Raw genomic sequence first — 27,417 nt, 5'->3', positions numbered from 1 at the left:
CCACAACATGATGCTACCACTACCATGCCTCACAGTTAGGACGGTGTTCTTCAGCTTACAAGCTACAAACTCTTTCCTCAAACATAACATTTCACAACAGTTTAAGTTTGTTTCTAAGAGAGACATAGTCCTTCAGGAGAAGAGTTGAGTTTCCTTGACTAGATCACTAGTTAAGTTATCAACATGATGACGAGGTGACATCTTACCTAATACACTTTATATCAAGATTTTCATTTCAATTCATGTTTCTCCAGTGAAGTTGAATAACTTGTACGCTTTTCCACGATGGATGCTACTAGTTAGAATTCAAAACATCCAATCAAACTGGACATCTATACGAACTGTTCCTAAGAAACCAGCCTATATCTGGAGCTCGATGGAAATTCTCCTCGAAGTTTCACTCAGTGTGTATAAGGGGACATTATGTTTGTAGGTCACACAATGTGGACTACACTGATGGAAATTTTCCGTCGTTCCAAGTGAGTCGTTTCTCATATCCATGTTCTTTCAAAGGGATTATATTGTTACGATAAATCTGAGCAACCACAGATGGACTACACGTGAATTGTGAAGCAGTGATGTTTTACATACCAGTATATTTCATAAAGCATATAACTCAAATGGAATACATGTTGAATTTTCCAGTTTGTGCGTGTTATTACATATTTTCATGCAAAACCACAATGATGATTCAGTTTTGACAGATGTGTTAAACTGAATAACAGGGATAGTAATTATGATGTCTCTGGTTTTACATCGGACTATCTATCAGGATACATCCTATACAAGACAACAAACATAAATGGACACTTCAGTGGTCTAGTATGATTCCAAGAGATGACAGTGACAACCTGAAGGACATTTTCCATTTACACACACAACATAATCCTGTACCTGTTGAAAGTTAGTATAATTATCATTATACTACATCAGGAATTACAAATGGTCCAAAATAAAGAGACTTTGACTCCTTTAATCAGTGAGAGCTTGACAGTGATGGTCTGAGGCAACCTTTCTGAAGTAGCTGGTATTAAAACTGGTAGCATGCATAGTGTTACAGAGTACTGAGTTAGAAACATCAGTCAGTAATCATGACAGCAGTGAGATACTTTCCACTGTCATGTTGTAATGTGTGTGTGTCTGTCAGTGAATAATGTGGTGAAATAACTTGTTCTCTTTCTTCCTCTCTCAACAAACACACAGATGGACCTAAGCTACTAGTGTCAGCAAATCAAAACATCCAAATCACACAAGGAGACACTCTAAGTCTGAACTGTTCGTCTGAAGGAAACCCCAGCCCCTCATACTCCTGGAAGCTCCCGGATGGAAGAGCTTCCTCCTCCAGCAGCAGCGTTCTCATCATCCAGTCTGTGGGCTCTGATCAAGGAGGGAATTATGTTTGTACCGTCACCAACAAAGTGGGGACTGACACTGTGAATTTTTCCGTGGATGTCCAAGGTGAGTGTTTTCATTTCCAGTTTTTCAAAGATTATATTTGTTACTGAAAACTGAGCAACCACAATGTTGCTTCCAGTATTGTGACAGCAGATGAGAATGACTACAAATATTTCATGCAAAAGCAAGAAGGAAGTTCATGTTGAATGTTTCATTTTGTGTTTTTACAACATGGCCCACATACGGCCCACATATGCTACAGTGTTGATAGTAATAGCTGTCCTGGTTTTCATCGGACTCATCGGATACATCCTATACAAGCGCAAACTAAATGGACACTTCAGTGGTCAAGTATGATTCCAAGAGATGACAGTGACAACCTGAAGGACATTTTCCATTTACACACACAACATAATCCTGTACCTGTTGAAAGTTAGTATAATTATCATTATACTACATCAGGAATTATAAATGGTCCAAAATAAACAGACTTTGACTCCTTTAATCAGTGAGAGCTTGACAGTGATGGTCTGAGGCAACCTTTCTGAAGTAGCTGGTATTAAAACTGGTAGCATGCATAGTGTTACAGAGTACTGAGTTAGAAACATCAATGAGATACTTTCCACTGTAATGTTGTAATGTGTGTGTGTCTGTCAGTGAATAATGTGGTGAAATAACTTGTTCTCTTTCTTCCTCTCTCAACAAACACACAGATGGACCTAAGCTACTAGTGTCAGCAAATCAAAACATCCAAATCACACAAGGAGACACTCTACGTCTGAACTGTTCCTCTGAAGGAAACCCCAGCCCCTCGTACTCCTGGAAGCTCCCGGATGGAAGAGCTTCCTCCTCCAGCAGCAGCGTTCTCATCATCCAGTCTGTGGGCTCTGATCAAGGAGGGAATTATGTTTGTACCGTCAGCAACAAAGTGGGGACTGACACTGTGAATTTTTCCGTGGATGTCCAAGGTGAGTGTTTTCATTTCCAGTTTTTCAAAGATTATATTTGTTACTGAAAACTGAGCAACCACAGTGTTGCTTCCAGTATTGCTTAATCAGTTGAGAATTAATAATAATATTTCATGCAAAACCAGGAAGGAAGTTCATGTTGAATGTTTCATTTTGTGTTTTTACAACATGGCCCACATATGCTACAGTGTTGATAGTAATAGCTGTCCTGGTTTTCATCGGACTCATCGGATACATCCTATACAAGCACAAACTAAATGGACACTTCAGTGGTCTAGTATGATTCCAAGAGATGACAGTGACAACCTGAAGGACATTTTCCATTTACACACACAACATAATCCTGTACCTGTTGAAAGTTAGTATAATTATCATTATACTACATCAGGAATTACAAATGGTCCAAAATAAAGAGACTTTGACTCCTTTAATCAGTGAGAGCTTGACAGTGATGGTCTGAGGCAACCTTTCTGAAGTAGCTGGTATTAAAACTGGTAGCATGCATAGTGTTACAGAGTACTGAGTTAGAAACATCAGTCAGTAATCATGACAGCAGTGAGATACTTTCCACTATGATGTTGTAATGTGTGTGGGTCTGTCAGTGAATAATGTGGTGAAATAACTTGTTCTCTTTCTTCCTCTCTCAACAAACACACAGATGGACCTAAGCTACTAGTGTCAGCAAATCAAAACATCCAAATCACACAAGGAGACACTCTACGTTTGGACTGTTCGTCTGAAGGAAACCCCAGCCCCTCATACTCCTGGAAGCTCCCGGATGGAAGAGCTTCCTCCTCCAGCAGCAGCGTTCTCATCATCCAGTCTGTGGGCTCTGATCAAGGAGGGAATTATGTTTGTACCGTCACCAACAAAGTGGGGACTGACACTGTGAATTTTTCCGTGGATGTCCAAAGTGAGTGTTTTCATTTCCAGTTTTTCAAAGATTATAATTGTTACTGAAAACTGAGCAACCACAATGATGCTTCCAGTATTGTGACAGCAGATGAGAATTAATAATAATATTTCATGCAAAACCAGGAAGGGAGTTAATGTTGAATGTTTCATTTTGTATTTTTCTAACGTATAATGTTTTCTGTTCTTTTTTCTTTACCCATACCTCTCACCCACCTCTGCAGCCACCTGGCCCACATACGCTACATTGTTGATAGTAATAGCTGTCCTGGTTATCGGACTCATCGGACTCATCCTATACAAGCGCAAACTAAATGGACACGTAAGTGGTCAAGTATGATTCCAAGAGATGACAGTGACATACACGACATAATCCTGTACCTGTTGAAAGTTAAATTTACATGAAGCCATGAAATGTAGATGGACACATGAGGAAAAACAGTTGTCTACAGCCTACGAGGAAACTAGACATTAACTCATGAATCAGAATCAGCATTAATTTTTGAGGGGGAAATCACTTTTCGTTACAGCAGCTCCAACCCAAAGTGTACTAGTGTTTAGAACAAAGAGCAATCAGAATAAGTAAGAGACAATGAGAATAGTAAGAGACTGTAAAATATATAGGAAATGTATATATAACAATATGTACAAGTATAAGTGAAGTGAACCTGTGTTCTGAGTTATTGCTCTACAGAGAAAAAAAAATATTGCACATGGTGAGAAATATGTAAGGAAATATATACAAGTGTATGAAAATAATGAAGTTATGCATGTGTTATTGCACAATCTCAGGGTCAGTATATTTATAAACATGGATTATTGCACATAGTAAGACCAGAGTCCCCTAGTATACAGGGAATGTGTACTGGTATATGAGATGAGGTGAACATGAATTATTGTATCATTGAATTATTGCACGTTAATGAATTATTGCACATAAAATAAATAATATGGGTTCTACACCCTCAGAGTGAGGAGTTATACAGGTGAATGGCCACCGGCAGGAACAGAACATCCTGAGCGTAGTCCTGCAGATGTTGAAAGACCTCAAACGCCTCAGGAAATAGAGGCGACTCTGCCCTTTCTGTACAGGACGTCTATGTTCTTTCTCCAGTCCAGATTATTATCAATGTTGAAACATTGATAACATGGTGAACTAACCGAACTGAGATGTGTTACCAACATATATCTGCAAATGTCAAGTTGATGGGTCACCACTAGCACATGTCACTCAGTTTTACAGCTCAGATAATCATTAAGGCTATACTCCCTCCTCTCTCACCCTCATCTCCCTCCATCTTCTCACTCTCCTCACAGTGTCACTCATCATGATGGATTCATTAACATTAACATTAGCCAAAAAACGAGAGTTCTTTACTTGTTTATAAGTTAAGACGGTCATTTTAAATCTCCTCTATTTGTTCACACTCTGTCTGATTATGGATTTCTTGGCTTCAAACTCTTAGAGATGGTTTTATGACCTTTTCCAGCCACATGATCAACAACGACTCTTTTGTGAAGTCCTTACAAAGCTCCTTTGTCTGTCCCATCAGACACTTTGTCAGAAAATCAGACTGTGACAAATCTCAGAGTTTTCTTTAAACAGGACACTGAACGACACCAGAGTCTCATTACGTTGGTCGGAAACACTTCTCAACAGATGGAGTCTAATTTGGCCTCAAAATTATCGGGTGTATTGTCATCCTGAAAATGAAATTATGCTGTTATGCTGTTCACTGATATGTAATATTGGCTCACCTCCCTGAATAAACAAATACACAATCGTTATGTGTATAGCTTTGTGTGTGTCTCTCTCTTGCTCTCTCTGCTGTAGTCCTGCAGGTGAGAGGTGGGAGGTTGGCTGCCAGCCTGTGTAAAGAGCTGTGGATTGGCTCCTACTCCAGCCAATCAGAGAAGGAGGGACATTTGAAAAGCTTGTGTTGCTCTCTCTCTCTCTCTCTCTCTCTCTTCTTTGTGAGATATGTAGGTTTGTGGTGGGGACTAGGGACCAAGGTAAGACTGGGGTACCCTATACATTTGCACACGTAGACGGACTATGTTATCACATTAGGTTATGGGTTGTTGCCACGATTGTATTTGTATTATTTTTGGTTGTTTTTTAGCCAGTAGAGTCAGGCCTTTTGTTTTCTTTTCTTTTCCCCCAGAGATAGTTGACCTAGGCTCATTTTGATTGTAATTTGTCTATTTTATATGGCACAAGCCCCACCGGTCCCTCTCTCCCCCCACATTGTTTGAAACCTACATCAGTTGTGTACCTTTTCATTTAAGTATTGTAAATAAATCTCTTTTCTTTAACTGCCTCCCATCATCTCTGAGTTTTTCTTTGTTGGTTGTCAGCGTTACTGTTTCCAGATAAATGGAAACGTAACACAAGCATGATATTTGTGTTGTAACTGTTAATTGAAAATCCACTGAGGTTATGCACAAATCTAGAAACCTGTGAGATGTGCAAAAAGTTTGGAGTGGGACTGTATCATGTTTAATCAGACTCACAATCCGTGCACATAAAACCAGACACACTCTGGTTTTTACTGTGACTACACTACAAAGGTGGCGGTGAGAGCTCAGTGCTGGTGTGTGAGGCCGAGCTAGAACTGGTTCCTGAAGGACCACATCTCCGTCTAGTGGTGAACTCAGAACAACTCACAGCCTCTGATACAGGTGTGTGTTTGTTCCAGAGTCACAATGACTCACAGCTTCAGTTTGTGCTTAATGCTTTTAACTTTTCCTCTTGTCCATTTCCAGGGTAATTAACCGACACACCACAATCAATAAGAACATAAATTGAACAATCATGCACTAAAAATAAGCACTAGTTTAAACAAGAGTATTAAATAAATCTTACTAGTTTTTTGTTCCAATCTTCAAACTATTTCTCGTGCTGGTTGTCGTCATCATCACCATCTTTGCGTCTTCAAAACTGCTAGAAGGTTAAACTCTGAGTTTAAAGCTACAAAGTGTAGTTATGTTGTAGGAGGTTCTCAGATTGTTTTAAATGCAGACAGTGAGAAAGCAGCAGTTTGTGTAGACGTGATGCCTCCATTTAATAATGTAGTACTGATGTTTCACCACTGGATGGTGGTAGACTGTATAATCTCAGACAGCCGTCAATAGATAGATAGATAGATAGATAGATAGATAGATAGATAGATAGATAGATAGATAGATAGATAGATAGATCTATCTATTATGATATGATAATTAAGATATGATCTCTAATATACGGCTCTGATCTCAGACACTGGATAGTCAAACTGAATAATTTTTTTTTTATTTTTTTTTTTTTTATAAAACACCAGTAAGTCCATCATTTATTGACTCAAGAAAAACATAATGAAGACTTTAGAGTGGACTAATCAAAGTCCTGAACTGAATCCTATTGAGATGCTGTGGCACGAGCTTTTAAATGTGGAAAACCCTCCAATGTGGCTGAATTACAGCAATTCTGCAAAGACGAGTGGAACAAAACTCCTCCACAGCGCTGCAAAAGACTCATTGCAAGTTATCGCAAATGCTTGATTGCAGTTGTTGCTGCTAAGGGTGGCCCAACCATTTACTAGGTCTTTGTTTTATATTAAATGTGTTGATCTGAAACATTAAGGTGTGACCAACATGAAAAAAAACTGAAATCAGGAAGTGGGCAAACACTTTTCACACCACACTATACTCAAATCAAATCAACTTAAGACTTGATGATGAGCATTCATTTGTGTTGTGTTGCTAAGAAGAATCTGTCTCCCTCAGCTTTATTCTGTTCCTCTGACTGGTGGGGCCACTGAGGTTCAACGAATTAATTGTAGTAGTTGTGACACAGATGAGAGACGACTGTGGCCATAGATGGATGTGCTTCAGTGCTGCGATAGACTCAAAGGAGCTTAAAGTGTTCTAAAAATACATTTTCCACTGTTTCACTGTGACTGTGACTGTAGACTCATCCCCATCATCCATGGACGACTTTTATTATGACTAATGAGTTCAGTGTAATGTAGTATGTTTAAGGATTGACTGCTCACACAGCTTTAATTTGTCCAAATAACAATAATGTTACCACCAGGCTCTAGGCCACCAACAAGGAGGGAGGCCACACACAGAAATAGACATCAAAGTAGTTAAATTCATTCAAAATTAGGATACTTAACAAAATGAATAATGCAGCCGTGACTGGATGGATGTAACAAACTGAACAAAGGAACATCCTGAGGAGGAGGATGCAGTAGGCCTTGCAGAGAGACTGAGAAGAGCCGTTTTTTATGCCCTTCAGCTGACCTCCTCAAAGCCTCCTATTGGACAGCTGCTTTCAGCACGCCCTATTTACATACGTCCTACCTCGGCCTCTTTCTCTGCTTCCTCTGCTAAACTTTCAACAACCCACATCCTCTCCAGCTCCTTTCTTGTACTACGTCTGTCCAGTCCAATGCCATCTCATTATCGTTGCCTTTCGATTTAGATACATACATACAGCTTTAGTCAGAAGTACATGTGTATCTATGATTGATCTATGTTTATCTAGTTTCTTCTGCTGTTTTCTTTTCTCTCTTTTCTGTTTCTACTCGGCAGGCCTTAGGCAGATGGGTCCCCGCATATGAGCCAACGTTTCTTCCTGTTAAAGGGAGTATTTCCTTGCACCATCTTGTAACAATTTGTATTATCGGAAATAGACAAATATAATTGAATCTTCTCTGGTTCTGTCAAGTTGTTCTTTGCTGCTGCAGACCCTGCTGTCGCCCTTCACGATGGCTTGTGAAGGCCAGGAAGGTGTGGTCTTCCTGGGTTTCCACACAAGTGCACAGAATAGCAGGGGTTCCCACAACAGAACCATACAGCCAAAGACAACTCGTGCAAATAAATAAAGTTTTATTTTGACAAAGTGATCCTGACTGAAATAAAGGTAGAGGGAACATGATAAATACCTTTAAACATTTTATTGATTGAAATTATGCGGAAATGTAGAAGAGTCTGAAGGAGGAGAAGTTTTGCATTCGTTCCTCTGTTCTAACAGACACATTGTGTCACACTTCCGGGTGTTCTGACACACAGAATATTGAAAGATATCAGCAGTGCTCCACCTACCACTTCCGCTTCTTTAAAACCACAGTGGTTTGCAGTATTTTTCGCACATCTACTTTGAGTTTAGCGACTACCACCAACAGACAGGTTGTTTGCTTGTTTGGACATGATGTTGTTCTCTTCCATAGTCTTGGTTGTGTCCTTGTTGATCTGTCAGAGTGGCCTCCATGTGTCCGGCTGTGGTAGGTTTAATTTATTTAATTATTAACTGAATCATTCAAATGTATCTTGTTTAACCATAGACAGCAGTTTTATTTGTTTTTGTTCAGCCTATATTGTATCATCACTGTACATATATGAGATAATACAACAATGCTTTGCTGAAAAGTCCACAGACACCTTAAACAACATGCTGTATAACTCTATTGAACGATTTCTGTGGTTAATTAGCAATAATCAAATATATAAAGAAAGAGAGAGTTCAAAATCAAAATGTATTTTGTTGAAGGAGTGTGTTCGTGCACAGAATTGACTAAGGTTATGTTAAATATAATATCTGTTAAATACGAGTACGTTTTGGGGCGATGTTTAGCTCAGTGAGTCGAGCAACCGCCCCACGTGTTGAGGCACGTTTTCCTGCTTGAACCCAAAAAAAGTGCTTACCAAAAAAAAATAAGAATATGTTTTAACAATATTGTTACAAAACACAGTGTTTATACAGAACTTTAATGTTTGGTTTCATTCATGAAGGACATTGTATTTTCTTTATTTTACAGATTACAACTGCACAGATAAACCTGTGTTCACTCCATCCAGTCTGGTAGTGAAGTATGGAGACCCGACCTCTGCTACATGTGTTGCTTGTAGTAATTCCTGCCAGGACACTGGTTTAGAAACATCTCAGGGAGTGGTAACAAAAAATGGAGCTATGTTGATGTGGACCGTTGACAGAATAACTGAATGGGACTCAACTCTGACGTGTTATTACACTGCTGATAAACAGTGTTGTACCGACCTGAATGTAACTGTCTACCGTAAGTAAACTTGACCAAAACACTTTTAACATTGATGGTTTTATCATTTAGAGTCAGAATTTATTCTCTTTATTAGCTCAGATTAACAGTAGTTACAGGGATTTGTAGTCTCTAGTTTGCTTTGTGTGTCTCTCTACATCTTTGTCTCCATCCTTGTCTCCTCAGAGCCTCCAGAACATGTGTCCATCAGCTTTGTCCATCACACTGGGCCGATGGTTGAGGGTCATCAGTACCAGCTGCAGTGTACCGTGGAGAACGTAGCTCCTGTTAAACACCTTGTTGTGGCCTTCTACAGAGGAGAGACAGTCCTGGATCAACCTCAGTCTAAAAGTAGTGAACCCTATAAACCAGTGACTGAAACCTTCACTCTGAACATCACCGTTAGTAAAGAAGATAATGGAGCTCAGTTCAGGTGTGAAGCCAAACTAGAACTGGGACCTGAAGGACCACAACCCCCTCCAGTGGTGACATCAGAAATCATCACTGCTACAGTCAACTGTGAGTCTGACAAGAAACTAATTTAACACCTTTGTTAATCATTTCACTCCTCTTACTGTGATGGATGAAGTCCTTTCATTCATTCATTGGAGCTGTTCCTAACCTGGGACCTTATAGTGACAAACACACATAATGTAAATATGTCCTAACTGTCCACGTCCCCTCAGCTTTACAGAGCTTTATTATTTGGTTTACAGGTCCAAGGCTTTAATGTTTTAGTTTTCTCTCATAGTTCTGACCAGCATCACTTTCTGTTGTAGAAGACAGCTGTTTATAAAGCTACAGAGTTTGTACTAACTGATCATCAACAAACAGAACGAGAAACTAGGTGGTGAACATGAAGACCAAAAAAATCCCCAGCACAAGTTATGATGAAATCGATATCGTCTTGCAGAAAGCCATCTCCACAACATGATGCTACCACTACCATGCCTCACAGTTAGGATGGTGTTCTTCAGCTTACAAGCTACAAACTCTTTCCTCAAACATTTCACAACAGTTTAAGTTTGTTTCTAAGAGAAGACATGTCTTCAGGAGAAGGTTGAGTTTCCTGTGACTATGCACTTAGTTAAGTATCAACATGATGATGAGGTGACATCTTACCTAAACCTTTTATAGTCTCACAATTCATTTTACCCAAGGGTTGAATATTGTGAAGCATTTTCTCACTGTTTTTTACTGGGAGTGTTGCAGTTGTTGAAATTATCATTATACTACATCAGGAATTACAAATAGTACAAAATAAACAGACTTTGACTCCTTAATCAGTGAGAGCTTGTAATGTATGTGTGTCAGTGAATAATGTGGTGAAATAACTTGTTCTCTTTCTTCCTCTCTCAACAAACACACAGATGGACCTAAGCTACTAGTGTCAGCAAATGAAAACATCCAAATCACACAAGGAGACACTCTACGTCTGAACTGTTCATCTGAAGGAAACCCCAGCCCCTCATACTCCTGGAAGCTCCCGGACGGAAGAGCTTCCTCCTCCAGCAGCAGCGTTCTCATCATCCAGTCTGTGGGCTCTGATCAAGGAGGGAATTATGTTTGTACCATAAGCAACGAAGTGGGGACTGACACTGTGAATTTTTCCGTGGATGTCCAAGGTGAGTGTTTTAATTTCCAGTTTTCAAAGATTATAATTGTTACTGAAAACTGAGCAACCACAATGATGCTTCCAGTATTGTGACAGCAGATGAAAATTAATAATAATATTTCATGCAAAACCAGGAAGGGAGTTCATGTTGAATGTATAATTTTGTATTTTTCTAACGTATAATGTTTTCTGTTCTTTTTTCTTTACCCATACCTCTCAACCACGTCTGCAGCCACATGGCCCCCATACGCTACAGTGTTGATAGTAATAATTGTCCTGATTCTCATCGGACTCATCGGACTCATGTTTGGATACATCCTATACAAGCGCAAACTAAATGGACACTGACAGTGACAACCTGAAGGACATTTTCCATTTACATATACAACATAATCCTGTACCTGTTGAAAGTTAAATTTACATGAAGCCATGAAATGTAGATGGACACATGAGGAAAAACAGTTGTCTACAGCCTACGAGGAGACTAGACATTAACTCATAAATCAGAATCAGAATCAGAATTAATTTATTGATCCCAGGGGAATATCACTTTTTGTTACAGCAGCTCCAACCCAAAGTGTACTAGTGTTTAGAACAAAGAGCAATCAGAATAAGTAAGAGACAATGAGAATAGTAAGAGACTGTAAAATATATAGGAAATATATATATAACAATATGTACAAGTATAAGTGAAGTGAACCTGTGTTCTGAGTTATTGCTCTACAGAGAAAAAAAAATATTGCACATGGTGAGAAATATGTAAGGAAATATACACAAGTGTATGAAAATAATGAAGTTATGCATGTGTTATTGCACAATCTCAGGGTCAGTATATTTATAAACATGGATTATTGCACATAGTAAGACCAGAGTCCCCTAGTATACAGGGAATGTGTGCTGGTATATGAGATGAGGTGAACATGAATTATTCCTGTGACGCTCTGTGGTGCATCATGGTGTGATCAGTCTGGTGCTGAAAGAACTCCTGTGTCTGGCCAGCACGTCATGGAGTGGGTTCGACTCATTGTCCAGGATGGCATTCACCTTGTGAAGCAGTCTCCTGTCTGACACCACTGTCAGAGGGCCCAGCCTCACTCCCACAACGTCACTGGCCTTGCGTATCAGTCTGTTCAACCTGTTGGCGTCCGCTACCCTCAGCCTGCTGCCCCAGCACGCAACAGCATAGAAGATGGCACTGGCCCCCACAGACTCATAGAACATCCTGAGCGTAGTCTTGCAGATGTTAAAAGACCTCAAACGCCTCAGAAAATAGAGGCGACTCTGGCCCTTTCTGTACAGGACGTCTGTGTTCTTTCTCCAGTCCAGTTTATTATCAATGTTGAAACATTAATAACATGGTGAACTAACCGAACTGAGATGTGTTACCAACACGTATCTGCAAATGTCAACTTGATGGGTCACCACTAGCACATGTCACTCAGTTTTACAGCTCAGATAATCATTAAGGCTATACTCCCTCCTCTCTCACCCTCATCTCCCTCCATCTTCTCACTCTCCTCACAGTGTCACTCATCATGATGGATTCATTAACATTAACGACTCTTTTGTGAAGTCCTTACAAAGCTCCTTTGTCTGTGCCATCAGACACTTTGTCAGAAAATCAGACTGTGACAAATCTCAGAGTTTTCTTTAAACAGGACACTGAACGACACCAGAGTCTCATTAAGTTGGTTGGAAACACTTCTCAACAGATGGAGTCTAATTTGGCCTCAAAATTATCGGGTGTATTGTCATCCTGAAAATGAAATTACTTTTGCTGTTTACCGATATGTAATATAAGCTCATCTTCCTGAATAAACAAATACACAAGCATGATATTTGTGTTGTAACTGTTAATTGAAAATCCACTGAGGTTATGCACAAATCTAGAAACCTGTGAGACGTGCAAAAAGTTTGGAGTGGGACTGTATCATGTTTAATCAGACTCACAATCCGTGCACATAAAACCAGACACACTCTGGTTTTTACTGTGAATGACACTCAGATTACTTGAAGATATGAGCGGAGTCTCACTTACCACTTCATTATTTTTAGTAAAAAAAAAAGGTAGTGGTGAGAGCTCAGTGCTGGTGTGTGAGGCCGAGCTAGAACTGGTTCCTGAAGGACCACATCTCCCTCTAGTGGTGAACTCAGAACAACTCACAGACTATTTCTCGTGCTGTCGTCATCATCACCATCTTTGCGTCTTCAAAACTGCTGGAAGGTTAAACTCTGAGTTTAAGACTCTAAAGTGTAGTGATGTTGTAGGAGGTGCTCAGATTGTTTTAAATGCAGACAGTGAGAAAGCAGCAGCTTGTGTAGACGTGATGCCTCCATTTAATAATGTAGTACTGATGTTTCACCACTAGATGGTGTTAGACTGTATAATCTCAGACAGAGCCGTTTATTAGAGATATAATCTCTATTATGATATGATAATAAACATATAATCTCTAATATATGGCTCTGACCTCAGACAATGGATAAATCAAACTGTATAAATAAAAATATAATATAAATATATGTATATCTATTTTTTATTTATTTATTTTTAGAAAAACACAGTAAGTCCACCTCTGATTGGCTGAAGAAAAACATAATGAAGACTTTAGAGTGGACTAATCAAAGTCCTGAACTGAATCCTATTGAGATGCTGTGGCATGAGCTTTTAAATGTGGAAAACCCTCCAATGTGGCTGAATTACAACAATTCTGCAAAGACGAGTGGAACAAAACTCCTCCACAGCGCTGCAAAAGACTGATTGCAAGTTATTGCAAATGCTTGATGGCAGTTGTTGCTGCTAAGGGTGGCCCAACCATTTACTAGGTCTTTGTTTTATATTAAATGTGTTGATCTGAAACATTAAGGTGTGACAAACATGAAAAAAAAGAGAAATCAGGAAGTGGGCAAACACTTTTCCCACCACACTATACTCAAATCAAATCAACTTGAGACTTGACGATGAGCATTCATTTGTGTTGTGTTGCTAAGAAGAATCTGTCTCCCTCAGCTTTATTCTGTTCTTCTGACTGGTGGGGCCACTGAGGTTCAATGAATTAATTGTAGTATTTGTGACACAGATGAGAGACGACTGTGGCCATAGATGGATGTGCTTCAGTGCTGCGATAGACTCAAAGGAGCTTAAAGTGTTCTAAAAATACATTTTCCACTGTTTCACTGTGACTGTGACTGTTGACTCAAGGTATATTGGCTCCATGGATCAATGCGGATGATTCCTATTTCCAATCTTACATGATCTTCTGCTCACCAAGGTCAAAAATAGTTGTCGCTTGACACTTGCAACCTCTGCACAGTCTCATCTGATCTCATAACAGAAGAAGTGTTGCTGCTTGCTGTTTTTTGTTTTGTGCATCATTGTGTGTGAGTGCTGCAGATGTGATAAAAATCCCAAGAGACCTCCAGCATCGGCCACCTGTATTTATTAACAGACAATGCTCCCACTGCATAGCTGAATGAACCGCGACTATACACTTTGAGGAACAAAACTACGTTAAGTAAAAATAAGTACTGAATTCAGGAGTGTGTTTGTATAAAATAATACAAGTACTGCATGACTGGTGCAGGACAGGCAAACCAAGTCCAGCATGTACCTTGAGACCCTCGAGTCGAGGCCTACCAGCTTTTGTTTACACCTTTTGTTTGCAGAATTGAAAATGTGTGGGCAGAGTAAATACATGTTGTTGCAGCGCTTATTGAGGTGTGACCTCACACTAGCATATTTTTATACTTTTATACAGAGCGTATCCAGCCTGTCTTTAAACTTTGTATTGTTAAAGTGATTATCATCCCAGAGGAAAAGAGAATCCAAAAAGAGATCTCAGAAATGTTTCATTTACTTCTCCTAGACAACTATGAGATCTGTGTGACACCAAACTGAGGCTAAGGGTTATTTCTCCTGTGTCTCATCTTTTTCTCCAGAGCAATAAGATGCACTAAATCTCATTTTAGTCTCCTTTTAAGTTTCAGAAGAGATCTCAACAAGCTCTAACATAATTCTCAAAGTTTCTCAACTTTTGTGTCTCTCTGTGATCTCATGCAGAGAAATCAGAGAGCTCTCTCTATAAACTCAATCTGTTCTCATCCCAGCTTCAGTTTATCCAACTCAGACTAAGCTCAGACAGAACAAATGAAGAGCTCTCCACAAGCACTCATTGATTTCTCAGACTTAGATCAATGTTTTGGTTGTTTTTAATCATGCTGACTTTATTGTAATCCACATGATTTTTTTTTTTTAATTATGTATTACTGTACTTAGAATGAATTGATTAAACGTTTATGATTGTAGGCTGCAAAGACCTTCTGCTTTTACATTAATTATATTTTCTATGAATAATTTAAAATAAAAACAACAGTGATTTATTGGTAATTTAAAAGCAATAAAGTTACTATTTCAACAAAGTCCAATATCTGAATATATATATATCACTTAAAAATACCACTACCATTACCTCCAATAGCGAACACATTTGTGAAAATAATTAGTGAGAAACGTTCTGCGGTGCAAAAATAAGTGCGATTAAATGCGTTAATTTTGTTAACGAGTTAATTTTTGTGCAGTTAATTAATCTTGATTAAGGCGTTAAAGTCCCGGCCCTAGTAAAAAATAATTTCAGTTAAATGAAATTAAAGTAAAAACTAAACTGAGGCTTTACCAAACTCAAGAAATAACTGAAATATATTGTACATGCAAAACTAACTAAAACAAGCCAAACTCATAAAAATATATCTGCATACATATCTGCATTACAGGAGCTGCATCTTTGTTTTCTACAACGAGTTGCATTTGGCGCGATCAAGTTGTGAACTTTGAACCCAGTAGATGATGCGGCCTTAACGTCAACATTTCATTGGGAGAGAGCGCCATCAGTCACAAATGCTGCATCATGATTGGTTAATTGACATCGGGCTGACTGACGTAAAGTCTTACGTTAACGGTTGGAGTGCGGGAAGGAGCGATGGAGGAAGAAGGAACCATTATTGGTATTATAATGGGTAATTAATACCTAAGCGCAAATAACTTTGTAAAGATCAATCTTACATAAAGTATGATTTTTGACAGATTAATATTTGCATGGAGCCTATGCAATTAATATGTTTGCTTGGAAAAATGAAAGGCACGTGAAACAATTTTATCAAATGTTCAACAATTTGCTGTACAACTTATGAGATATAATGAGATATGACATCAATCATTGACACTTTATTTGTAATTATGAAACATGAAGAAGAAAATAAACAGACCCGCTCCCAAAGTGACTCAATGGAATAATTAAAATTTCATACACAGCAAGCTAATTGTGGCGTGATTGCATTTCTAATTACTTTGGACACTATACATACACCAAAATCGTTGACAGTCATATATGTTTTCATCTTATCATGTGATCAGTTTTAACTGCATTTCCACTGTGAAACTTGAGATTTTAATGTGAATTTTGTGACATCGGATAAAAAAAGCTCTCAATACTGTCATTGTAACTGCTGTTACATGAAATTTGTAATTTGTGCTTACTTTCCTCCGTTTTTTTTTCTTCTTGCAGCTTATATCATGCACTTAGTACTGGTGTGATGGAATACAACATGGAGTGTTAAATCCATGTCAAAAAGCTACCACTGTAATACGAAAGCTATGCATTGAGGCTCCTTTAAGACTTCTCAAATTGTGTTAAATGCTTGTCGATGTCCAAATGTTTAAAAGTTGTGCGATACTGCATAAATAATGTTGGAGACCTGATCACATGTTTAAAAACATAGTTTTAGAAAATGAGAAGACACATGATAGTCAGGTTATAAATGACAATGTATGAGATAGCTTTTTCTTTCGGTTGCTCCATGTAGCTATATTTGCTCGATTTTTCATTCTCCAAAAAAACAAAGACATTACAAATCACTTTCTAATGATATTTTAGCAAGGTATCCCTTAATTACTTCTAACATGCTCCTAGTGAATTTTGTAGAACATATCAAAAAATTTTAGCAAAATAGTAAACTAAAATGACTGAATTGATTGTGAATTCTCAAATCTGTTCTTGAGCTATAGAAGGGAAAGTTGAGCAGAAAATATGCCTCATGGGCATCGCCCATCAACCTGGGAGCTTGTATATGATGACTAATGAGTTCACTGTATACTGAATGATGAAGGTGCTGCTCCACAGTTTAATTTGTGCATAACATTTTACAAGGCCTCTACGGACCCTTGAGGTGAAGCAACACAGAAATATGTACTAAAGTAGTTTGAGTCATTCAATTTTATATACTAACAAAATGAATATGTCAGCCGTGACTGGATGGATGTAACAAACTGAACAAAGGAACAGGCTGAGGAGGAGGATGCAGTAGGCCTTGCAGAGAGACTGAGAAGAGCCGTTCTTTATGCCCTTCATTTCAGCACGCCCTATTTAAATACGTCCTACCACGGCCTCTTTCTTGCTGTGCAACTCCAAATCTCTCTCCGCGCCTTTCTCTGCTACTCTGTCCACTAACCCACTCATTCAGCTCCTTTCCTTAGTACTACTACGCTGTCCCAAAGTCTTATGATCGTTTATCTAGTTTCTTCTGCTGTTTTCTTCTCTCTCTTTTCTGTTTCTACTCGGCAGGCCTTAGGCAGATGGGTCCCCGCATATGAGCCAACGTTTCTTCCTGTTAAAGGGAGTATTTCCTTGCCACCATCTTGTAACAGTTTGTATTATCGGAAACAGACAAATATAACTGAATCGCTGCTTCTCTGGTTCTGTCAAGTTGTTCTTTGCTGCTGCGGACCCTGCTGTCGCCTTCACGATGGCTTGTGAAGGCCAGGAAGGTGTGGTCTTCCTGGGTTTCCCGCAAGTGCACAGAATAGCGGGTTCCCACAACAGAACCATACAGCCAAAGACAATTTCGTGCAAATAAATAAAGTTTTATTTTGACAAAGTGATCCTGACTGAAATAAAGGTAGAGGGAACATGATAAAAACCTTTAAACATTTTATTGAATAACGTCAAAATTATGCGGAAATGTAGAAGATTCTGAAGGAGGAGAAGTTTTGCATTCGTTTCTCCGTTCTGACACAGAATATTCAAAAATATCAGCAGTGCTCCACCTACCACTTCCGCTTTTAAGCCACAGTAGTTTGCAGTGTTTTTCGCACATCTACTTTCAGTTTAGCGACTATCACCAACAGACAGATTGTTTGCTTGTTTGGACATGATGTTGTTCTCTTCCATAGTCTTGGTTGTGTCTTTGTTGACCTGTCAGAGTGGCCTCCATGTGTCCGGCTGTGGTAGGTTTTATTTATTTAATTATAAGTTGAATTATTCAAATATATATCATTTAACCATAAAGTTGAATTATTTTATTCAGCCTATATTGTAATCCACCTGTGGTGTACTTGGTCATCAATGGGCTGTATATGTGTAAGATAATATAACAAACCAAGAAAGTAGATCACATTAAGTCATAAAAGCTAACCACAATAGAAATATGGTTTGAATGCTTTGCTGAAGAAGTCCATAGACACCTTAAACAACATGCACTTTATTGATTGATTTCTGTGGTTAATTAGCAATAATCAAATATATAAAGAGAGAGAGAGATCAACATGACAGACTGTAAAAAACGTATTTTGTTGGAGTGTGTGCGTACACAGATTGATTGAGGTTATGTTAAATATAATATAGACTGTATAATATGAATACGTTTTGGGGCGGTGTTTAGCTCAGTGAGTAGTATCCGTGTATTCGTTGATTCTATTTTCAACTGTCTATCAAAAATCCAAAAAATGAAAAAGTGACAGATTTTTATTTATTTATTTTTTTCAATCTAACACAAAAAAACGAGGGAAAAATGCCTGGTTTTTCATATTTAAATTTAGACTCAGATCAAAAATACAAAATGGAAAAATGGGTCCACAGGACTGAATTTGATTTTAATATTTCGTTTCGATGTGACGCAGCTTCGATGTGAACAGGAATGCCGCGTCGACCCGGGTTTTTCTGATATTGATGTATCTGCCTGTTACATTGTGATTTTGGCACTCGGCCTGACAGACAATGTATCAAATGTATCTGATAGTCGACCCGGGAGTATGAAAGCGGAATAAGTGTATGGGGTAATGTAGTAGACTTATCATGCATCACCACACACTACTGCATTTCCTGCACGTTGCAGATGGGTATCCTACAATGAAAGGAAATGAGCGTCAGAAGATTGTGTAGTCAGCATGATAATAATAATACACCCGTCCCATGTGTTGAGGTATCAGTGTTGGGCACGTTACTTTAAAAAAGTAATTAGTTATAATTACTAGTTACTTCTCCCAAAAAGTAACTGAGTTAGTAACTGAATTACTCCACTATAAAAGTAACTAGTTACCAGGGAAAGTGACTATTGCGTTACTCTTCTTCTTTTTTTTAAGTTTAAATATGTTTAATAATTAGATTTTTTTTTCTTAGCAGGTTTCAGCCAGTTGCATAGAGTAGAATTGTATAGACATGTACTTACACAGAAATTTTAATATTTATTGCACCTCAGACCCCAACTGGTAGATATATAAGGCTTTCACATCGAAAGTCCTGGGTCGGACCTCCACCTGTGAGAGCTGCGTGCCTGTTTTTTCCTCCCTCATGCGTCATCGCGTACATTGCAGATAACGTTTGTTGATGACCTGAAGACTGAGCCGGTCAAACCCCCGCTCTTTCAAAAGGCTGCTGATGTTAGAATAAATCACCGTGTCCTGCACAGAGCCCGATATCTGCCTCTAAATCCCCCTTTTCATGATCATTAAAGTGTTGGAGATCACTATACAAGCTGGATATAGACACAGTCGCCGTTCACCTTTGCACTTCGATTAACGATTGTTTGTTTGGGAAAAAAAAGGAACAATAATCTCTGGCTTTTAGAGATTGGTCTTTATGGGAGAAGATCAAAACTTGTTTTTGAGCTGAAGCTTCTACAGTGATACAGTCTATCAGGCCTCTAGTCAGAATGTAACAGGCAATTTGGTGTGGGTATGATTTGTGTATTGAAACTGAACACTGCCTGAGATTGATTTACCGTAAAAGCCTACTGCACCTCAGCCAATCACCATCACCTATGCCGTTGTTTCGCCCCTCCTCTCTTCTCCTCGCCAAAAAAAAAAAAAAAAAAGCTTCGCGGCTCCCATGGCTGAGAACCAAGTAACGCGCCCCATTTAATTTTCAGTAACGGAAATGGCGTTATAATAATGGAAACAGTGATTAGTTAGATTACCCCGTTACTGAAAAAAGTAAAGGACATTGCATTTTCTTCTTACAGATTACAACTGTACAGATAAACCTGTGTTCACTCCATCCAGTCTGGTAGTGAAGTATGGAGACCCGACCTCTGCTACATGTGTTGCTTGTAATAATTCCTGCCAGGACACCGTATCTGGTTTGGAAAAATCTCAGGGAGTGGTAACAGAAAATGGAACTACGTTGGTGTGGACCGTTGACAGAATAACTGAATGGGACTCAGCTCTGACGTGTTATTACAGCACTGCTGATAAACAGTGTTGTACTGACCTGGATGTAACTGTCTACCGTAAGTAAACTTGACCAAAACACTTTTAACATTGATAGCATAGATATCATTTATACTCAGAATTTATTCTCTTTATTAGCTCAGATTAACAGTAGTTACAGGGATTTATAGTCTCTAGTTTGCTTTGTGTGTCTCTCTACATCTTTGTCTCCATCCTTGTCTCCTCAGAGCCTCCAGAACATGTGTCCATCAGCTTTGTACATCACACTGGGCCGATGGTTGAGGGTCATCAGTACCAGCTGCAGTGTACCGTGGAGAACGTAGCTCCTGCTAAACACCTTGTTGTGACCTTCTACAGAGGAGAGATAGTCCTGGATAAACTTCAGTCTAAAAGTAGTGAACCCTATAAACCAGTGACTGAAACCTTCACTCTGAACATCACCGTTAGTAAAGAAGATAATGGAGCTCAGTTCTGGTGTGAAGCCAAACTAGAACTGGGACCTGAAGGACCACAACCCCCTCCAGTGGTGAAATCAGAAAACATCACTGCAACAGTCAACTGTGAGTCTGACAAGAAACTACTTTAACACCTTTGTTAATCATTTCACTCCTCTTACTGTGATGAATTAAGTCATTTCATTCATTCATTGGAGCTGTTCCTAACCTGGGACCTTATAGTGACAAACACACATAATGTAAATATGTCCTAACTGTCCACGTCCCCTCAGCTTTACAGAGCTTTATTATTTGGTTTACAGGTCCAAGGCTTTAATGTTTTAGTTTTCTCTCATAGTTCTGACCAGCATCACTTTCTGTTGTAGAAGACAGCTGTTTATAAAGCTACAGAGTTTATACTAACTGATCATCAACAAACAGAACTAGAAACTAGACAAACCCCCTTCTCCCACACATGTACGTAAACAAACACACTAATTATAATTTAATAATAACCTAAATCATGAATATAAATCAAATTAAAATCAATCAAAATGTATACTAAAAAGATAAAAATAATAAAATAAGTACAATTCAGTTGAAAGTCAGACTAAAAAATGTTAAATGATAAAATAAATAAACTTAAATAAATAACCAGACTAAAATGGAAATAAAATTGAGTTGAAAGCAAGACTACAAAGGTAAGTCTTTGGTTTGCTTTTAAAAATGTCCACATTGTCTGTTTTCCTCAGGTTCTCAGACAGACTGCTCCACAAACAGGGACCATAATGGTAGAAGGAGGCCTCACCATATGTTTTGATTAAATCTTCTGGAGTAATTAAAAGGCTGCTGCCTGAAGTCCCGAGAGTTCTAGAGGACTCATATGTTAAAAACAAATCAGAGAAATAATTAGGACTAAGAGCATTAAAAAACATTAAGATCTTAAAATCAATTGTGAAGCAGACAGGTAGCCAGTGCAGAGACTTTAAAATTGGTGTAATGTTCACTCTCTTACTGGTTCTATATCATCTTGCAGAAAGCCATCTCCACAACATGATGCTACGACTACCATGCCTCACAGTTAGGACGGTGTTCTTCAGCTTACAAGCTACAAACTCTTTCCTCAAACATAACATTTCACAACAGTTTAAGTTTGTTTCTAAGAGAAGACATGTCTTCAGGAGAAGGTTGAGTTTCCTGTGACTATGCACTTAGTTAAGTATCAACATGATGATGAGGTGACATCTTACCTAAACCTTTTATAGTCTCACAATTCATTTAACCCAAGGGTTGAATATTGTGAAGTATTTTCTCACTGTTTTTTATTGGAAGTGTTGCAGTTGTTGGAATTATCATTATACTACATCAAGAATTACAAATGGTCCAAAATAAACAGACTTTGACTCCTTTAATCAGTGAGAGCTTGACAGTGATGGTCTGAGGCAACCTTTCTGAAGTAGCTGGTATTAAAACTGGTAGCATGCATAGTGTTACAGAGTACTGAGTTAGAAACATCAGTCAGTAATCATGAAAACAATGAGATACTTTCCACTATCATGTTGTAATGTGTGTGTGTCTGTCAGTGAATGTGTATGTGGTGAAATAACTTGTTCTCTTTCTTCCTCTCTCAACAAACACACAGATGGACCTAAGATACTAGTTTCAGCAAATGAAAACATTCAAATCACAGAAGGAGACACTCTAAGTCTGAACTGTTCGTCTGAAGGAAACCCCAGCCCCTCATACTCCTGGAAGCTCCCGGGGGGAAGAGCTTCCTCCTCCAGCGACAGCGTTTTCATCATCCAGTCTGTGGGCTCTGATCAAGGAGGGAATTATGTTTGTACCGTCAGCAACAAAGTGGGGACTGACACTGTGAATTTTTCTGTGGATGTCCAAGGTGAGTGTTTTCATTTCCAGTTTTCAAAGATTATAATTGTTCCAGAAAACTGACCAACCACAATGTTTCTTCCAATATTGTGACAGCAGATGAAAAATTAATAATAATATTTCATGCAAAACCAAGAAGGAAGTTCATGTTGAATGTTTCATTTTGTATTTTTCTAATGTATAATGTTTTCTGTTCCTTTGCAGCCGACCACTCAATACTCATCATACTACTGGTAATGGCAGGACTTGCCTTGTTAACCATCGTACTGATCGTAACATACAGCTGTTTCTACAAACACACCCGAACGGGACAGTACAACATGAAGACTTCACAGCAGGAGTCTCTAACGTGTAGCTCGCGAGCTACCAGTAGCTCACCGCCTCTTTCCATGTAGCTCGCCAAAGGGCCAGTGAATCGTACATAAATTTGAAAACTTAATTTGGTCCCTCAGCAAATCTACTTAAAGTTATGTCCAATCAGAATTCACAGTCATAGTTGCCCCGCCCCCTTCCAACACAAAATGATTATTAGCCAATTAGCTGTCAATCAAAAACGTGAAGACACGTGAGTTTACGATGGTGACCAGTGTAAACAACAAGCGGGTTAAAACGTACCATTTTCACCAGTAGTGGGAGGCAGAATTTTGTTTTACAAATGTTAATGACAAGTGTGTGTCTGATCTGCGGTGCCAGCGTGTCGGTCGGTAAAAGGAGTAATGTGGAGCGCCATTTCACCAAAGTCCACGGCAACTTTTCACGGGACTTTGCTGCTGGTAGCAGCCTACTCAGAGACAAGATAACGGAGCTGAAGACAACGCTGTTCACCAAACCAGCGAAAAAGGCCAATTCAGCTACAGACACTTCTTTTAAAGTGGCGCACATTTTAACGAAGCGCAAAAAGCTGTTCACCGATGGCGGGATCATAAAGGAGGCCATGACGCGGTCACTGAAATGTTATTCCGGGACCATAAAAATAAAACGGAAATTTTGTCTGTTATTGCCGATGTACAACTTGGTGCCAATACCATGGCAAGGCGAGTGTCTGCGTTGTTTGCAGATGCGGTAAAGCAGCTGGAATCGAACATAAACAGGTGCAAATGGTTCTCTATTCAGTGTCACTCACGCACAGACACCTTCTCTGCTTAATATTTAACTGATCTGAACGACTTTTATTGTGATTGTAAATTCTGTTCTTTGTGTGGATTTCGCTATTAAGAATACACGGATATATTTATGATTTAAAATGTTGTGTTGGCTAAAGTTTTTGATTCTTGGTTTGTAGAAATTGTAAGTGATCCATAACAACATTTAATTTTCAGATGTCTTCGTGCATGTAAATAGTTTTGTGAAGTGTGTTACGGTAATGGACATATATAACAATGACAAGTGAATAAGTAGCAATATCTGTATCTGTAGTAATAACAATAACAATGATAATAATATGAATAATTTTGTGACGTTTTAATACAGAATGTGAGACGTGGACAGTAACATATTGTGAATGTTCAGGAAAAGAAAGCTTAATGACTCATGTTTGTTCAAAATAAGCAATGAGAACACATGTTAGAAAACATGAGTATCTTTATTATAATTTGATTCTTGTTCCCTATTTCCCTTAATCATTATTGTTAATTGCCAAGAACCTAATTGAGCCCAACACCACCTTGAGCTCCAGTGGCATTGTACCTGCAAATAATAAAAAAAAAAATATTATGCGACCTCCCTGCACAATTATGTATATTATTTATGAAAACGTATTTCTGAGCAAATTAGCAGTCACACATTTCATTATACTGTACCATTTCATTTCTGCTTTATAAGGACCGACTCACCACAATATTAGGAAACAACTTCGTTTTAGCTAGCTTAGCTTAGCTAACGTTTGTGCTTCTTCCGGCAGACGATGTCAGTTCTTATGAAGCACAAGATACATTTAACGCCACAGGGTCCCAGATGGATAACCACAAGAGAGCAACAGACTTACTGCAGCGGGGGAGCTCCAGGTGAACTGGTTCCATCTGTGTCATCTTTGTGTAATGACAGGCAGCAGCTGCAGCCGCCATTAGTCTCAGCACCGTTTTTTAACCTGGAGGCGCGTTTACACTTTCCTAGCCACTCCCCCCTCCACAGCCAAAACCCCTTAAGTAAGTTGAAACTGAAAAACAAATGCTGAAACAAAAACAAATAATAATAAAAAAAAAACTGAAAACCAGTAAACTGAAAAAACTACATCATATAAAGATGGACAGCTTTTGTTACAATGCCAAAGTTTAAAGTCAGAGTTGTGACTCCATATCATAGCAGATTCAGAGCATGGCCTCTCCTGGTACGTGACGCAGGAAACATTCACAGGAAAGGAATAAGGGGCGTCTGCTTATGCTTCTGCTTCCACGAACTAAGCCTGAACTTTCAATCCTGTTGCTTGTGTGTGAACGTATCACATATCTGTGAGTGCTTCTGGGATTAAAAGTCATTAGGCCAAATTAGAGTCCACATGTTCGTAAGAGTTCCTTGTCAGTGTCCCAGTTCGGTGCAGTTTTTTTCCTGTAAATTAAAACCTGGAACTCAATCACAATTACTGGATATCTGCAGCGCTTCCCCCAGCTCACATCTAAAAATAACACTCAGAGGGAGTGGACCCTTTCTGTTTTCTGTTCTCTCTCAGAGCTCTGGGATTTACCATCAAGACAGCGGCAGCTTATTTGCCCACAGATCTAATCGGACATCATGTTCTTCTCTTCCGTACTTTCATTTTTTCCTCTAATGAGCTCTCTGCATGATTTCCACGTGTCTGGCTGTGGTAAGTTTTCAGTAAACTTGTTGGTTTGGTATTTCCATTGTTCGTCTTTTTCTTTAGGGAGCAGTTGTTTGTATCTGTTGATTTCAGAGTGCTCTCATTAGAGTTGCTCTTTACATAGATGCACCGAACAGCTTAGTGCTCTGATCAAGTGTTTTAAGTGTGTTTAATGTTGGCGTCAACTTTCCCATGTAAATCAGGATGTCAATATGTTTATTATACTAATGTAAAAATTACAGTCGATGAAGCTATAAACAGTCAGATCAGCTACAACTGTATCGATTTACACTGGCTGTTATTATATATTTATTAATCAAACGTTAAATGTGCACAAAAATACAAATTACTGAAAAAAACTGCAAATGTGTTGATGTGATATTCTCCAACAAGGAGTCACTGATATTTTAGTTTTTATCTCAGTAACGTTTAATGACTCTCAACCTTTTATACATACATACACTACATCAGCTTCTCCCAATTCGTTTTACCCAAGGGTTGAATATTATACTACAGCAGGAATTACAAATGGTCCAAAATAAACAGACTTTGACTCCTTTAATCAGTGAGAGCTTGACAGTGATGGTCTGAGGCAACCTTTCTGAAGTAGCTGGTATTAAAACTGGTAGCATGCATAGTGTTACAGAGTACTGAGTTAGAAACATCAATGAGGTACTTTCCACTATAATGTTGTATTGCGTGTGTGTGGGTCAGTGAATAATGTGGTGAAATAACTTGTTCTCTTTCTTCCTCTCTCAACCAACACACAGATGGACCTAAGCTACTAGTGTCAGCAAATGAAAACGTCCAGGGGATGACCCAGGGGCGATTATAGTTTCAGATCTTTAAGGGAATGAAGGCCAATAAAAATAGACAACCCTGCCTAATACACAACATCATTCTTCCTTTGTGTCTCCTTTTGGACTGAACAGACCCTGCAGACTCCAATCTATGCCACTTCACCTTGAGAGAGGCAAATCTGACGATTACTTTCTTTTGGCCTGTGGTCCTTTTCAGCCAAGTATATTTAGCTTGCAGGCAGTATTAGTCTTACACCTTGGCTTTAACCTCAACACATATGCCTACCAAAAATTTAACAACAGCACAACAGCTCCAGTCTCCACCAGAAGTGTATTGTCACCCTGAAAGTGAAATTACATTTGCTACTCACTGATATGTATTATTGGCTCACTTTCCTGAATAAACAAATACACAAGCATGATATTTGTGTTGTACCTGTTACTTGAAAATCCGATGAGGTTTTAAGGCATTATATGCACAAATGTAGAAAACTCTGAAACGTGTAGTGTGAAGGACCACATCTCCCTCTAGTGGTGAACTCAGAACAACTCACAGCCTCTGATACAGGAACGGTTTGTTCCAGAGTCACAATGACTCGCAGCTTCAGTTTGGGCTTAATGCTTTTAACTTTTCCTCTTGTCCATTTCCAGGGTAATTAACCAACACACCACAACCAATAAGAAGATTTAAAAAAAAAAAAACAACAAGCACTAGTTTAAACAGGAGTATTAAAAAAAATCCCATTTCTCGTACTGGTTGTTGTCACCATCACTATCTTTGCATCCTCAAAACTGCTGGAAGGTTTAACTCTGTGGAGTTTAAGGCTACAAAGTGTAGTTACATTGTAGGAGGTGCTCAGAATGTTTTAAATGCAGACAGTGATAAAGCAGCAGGTTGTGTAGACATGATGCCTCCATTTAATAGTGTGGTACTCGTGCTTCACCACTAGATGGTGGTAGATTGTAATGTCAGACAGAGAACAAGACTATTATTACAAGGACTGACACTGTCGGATACAAGCTCCAGTGCTAGCTAAGATAAGATAGCAAAAATAAAGTAGTTTCCTTAAAA

The 27,417-nt window shown here is 38.8% G+C and overlaps 2 protein-coding genes across 3 annotated transcripts in view; both read left to right on the top strand.

Annotated features, from left to right (window-relative positions):
* The window catches only part of LOC125003445, an 83,103-nt gene that overhangs the window by 27,410 nt on the left and 28,276 nt on the right, over positions 1-27,417 (top strand). The window contains exons 20-21 of the mRNA XM_047577402.1: positions 1,204-1,458; positions 2,109-2,363. Coding sequence (XP_047433358.1) covers positions 1,204-1,458; positions 2,109-2,363 — 510 coding nt within the window. The remainder of the gene's footprint in view (positions 1-1,203; positions 1,459-2,108; positions 2,364-27,417) is intronic.
* LOC125004031 (vascular cell adhesion protein 1-like) lies at positions 17,975-26,767 on the top strand. 2 transcript variants are annotated; one of them, XM_047578353.1, is made up of 6 exons: positions 17,975-18,210; positions 20,223-20,489; positions 20,658-20,990; positions 22,507-22,761; positions 22,956-25,551; positions 26,316-26,767. In XM_047578353.1, the coding sequence occupies exons 1-5, from the start codon at positions 18,135-18,137 to the stop codon at positions 23,144-23,146; spliced, it is 1,122 nt and encodes a 373-aa protein (XP_047434309.1). In that variant the 5' UTR covers positions 17,975-18,134; the 3' UTR covers positions 23,147-25,551; positions 26,316-26,767. The 2 variants fall into 2 exon arrangements, with proteins under 2 accessions (XP_047434309.1, XP_047434310.1); XM_047578354.1 differs by lacking the exon at positions 22,956-25,551 and having other exon boundaries at positions 17,977-18,210.

The sequence above is a fragment of the Mugil cephalus genome, chromosome 2 (assembly GCF_022458985.1).
Source record: "Mugil cephalus isolate CIBA_MC_2020 chromosome 2, CIBA_Mcephalus_1.1, whole genome shotgun sequence".
Taxonomy (NCBI): Eukaryota; Metazoa; Chordata; class Actinopteri; order Mugiliformes; family Mugilidae; genus Mugil; species Mugil cephalus.
This window is presented reverse-complemented; position numbering and strand designations above follow the sequence as displayed.

Bases quoted from the DNA above. Each gene is read 5' to 3' on its own strand.
- LOC125004031 (XM_047578353.1), top strand. From the start codon at position 18,135: ATGATGTTGTTCTCTTCCATAGTCTTGGTTGTGTCTTTGTTGACCTGT. The intron at 20,490-20,657 runs GTAAGTAAACTT...TTGTCTCCTCAG, and splicing joins CCTGGATGTAACTGTCTACC to AGCCTCCAGAACATGTGTCC. The intron at 22,762-22,955 runs GTGAGTGTTTTC...GTTCCTTTGCAG, and splicing joins TTTTTCTGTGGATGTCCAAG to CCGACCACTCAATACTCATC.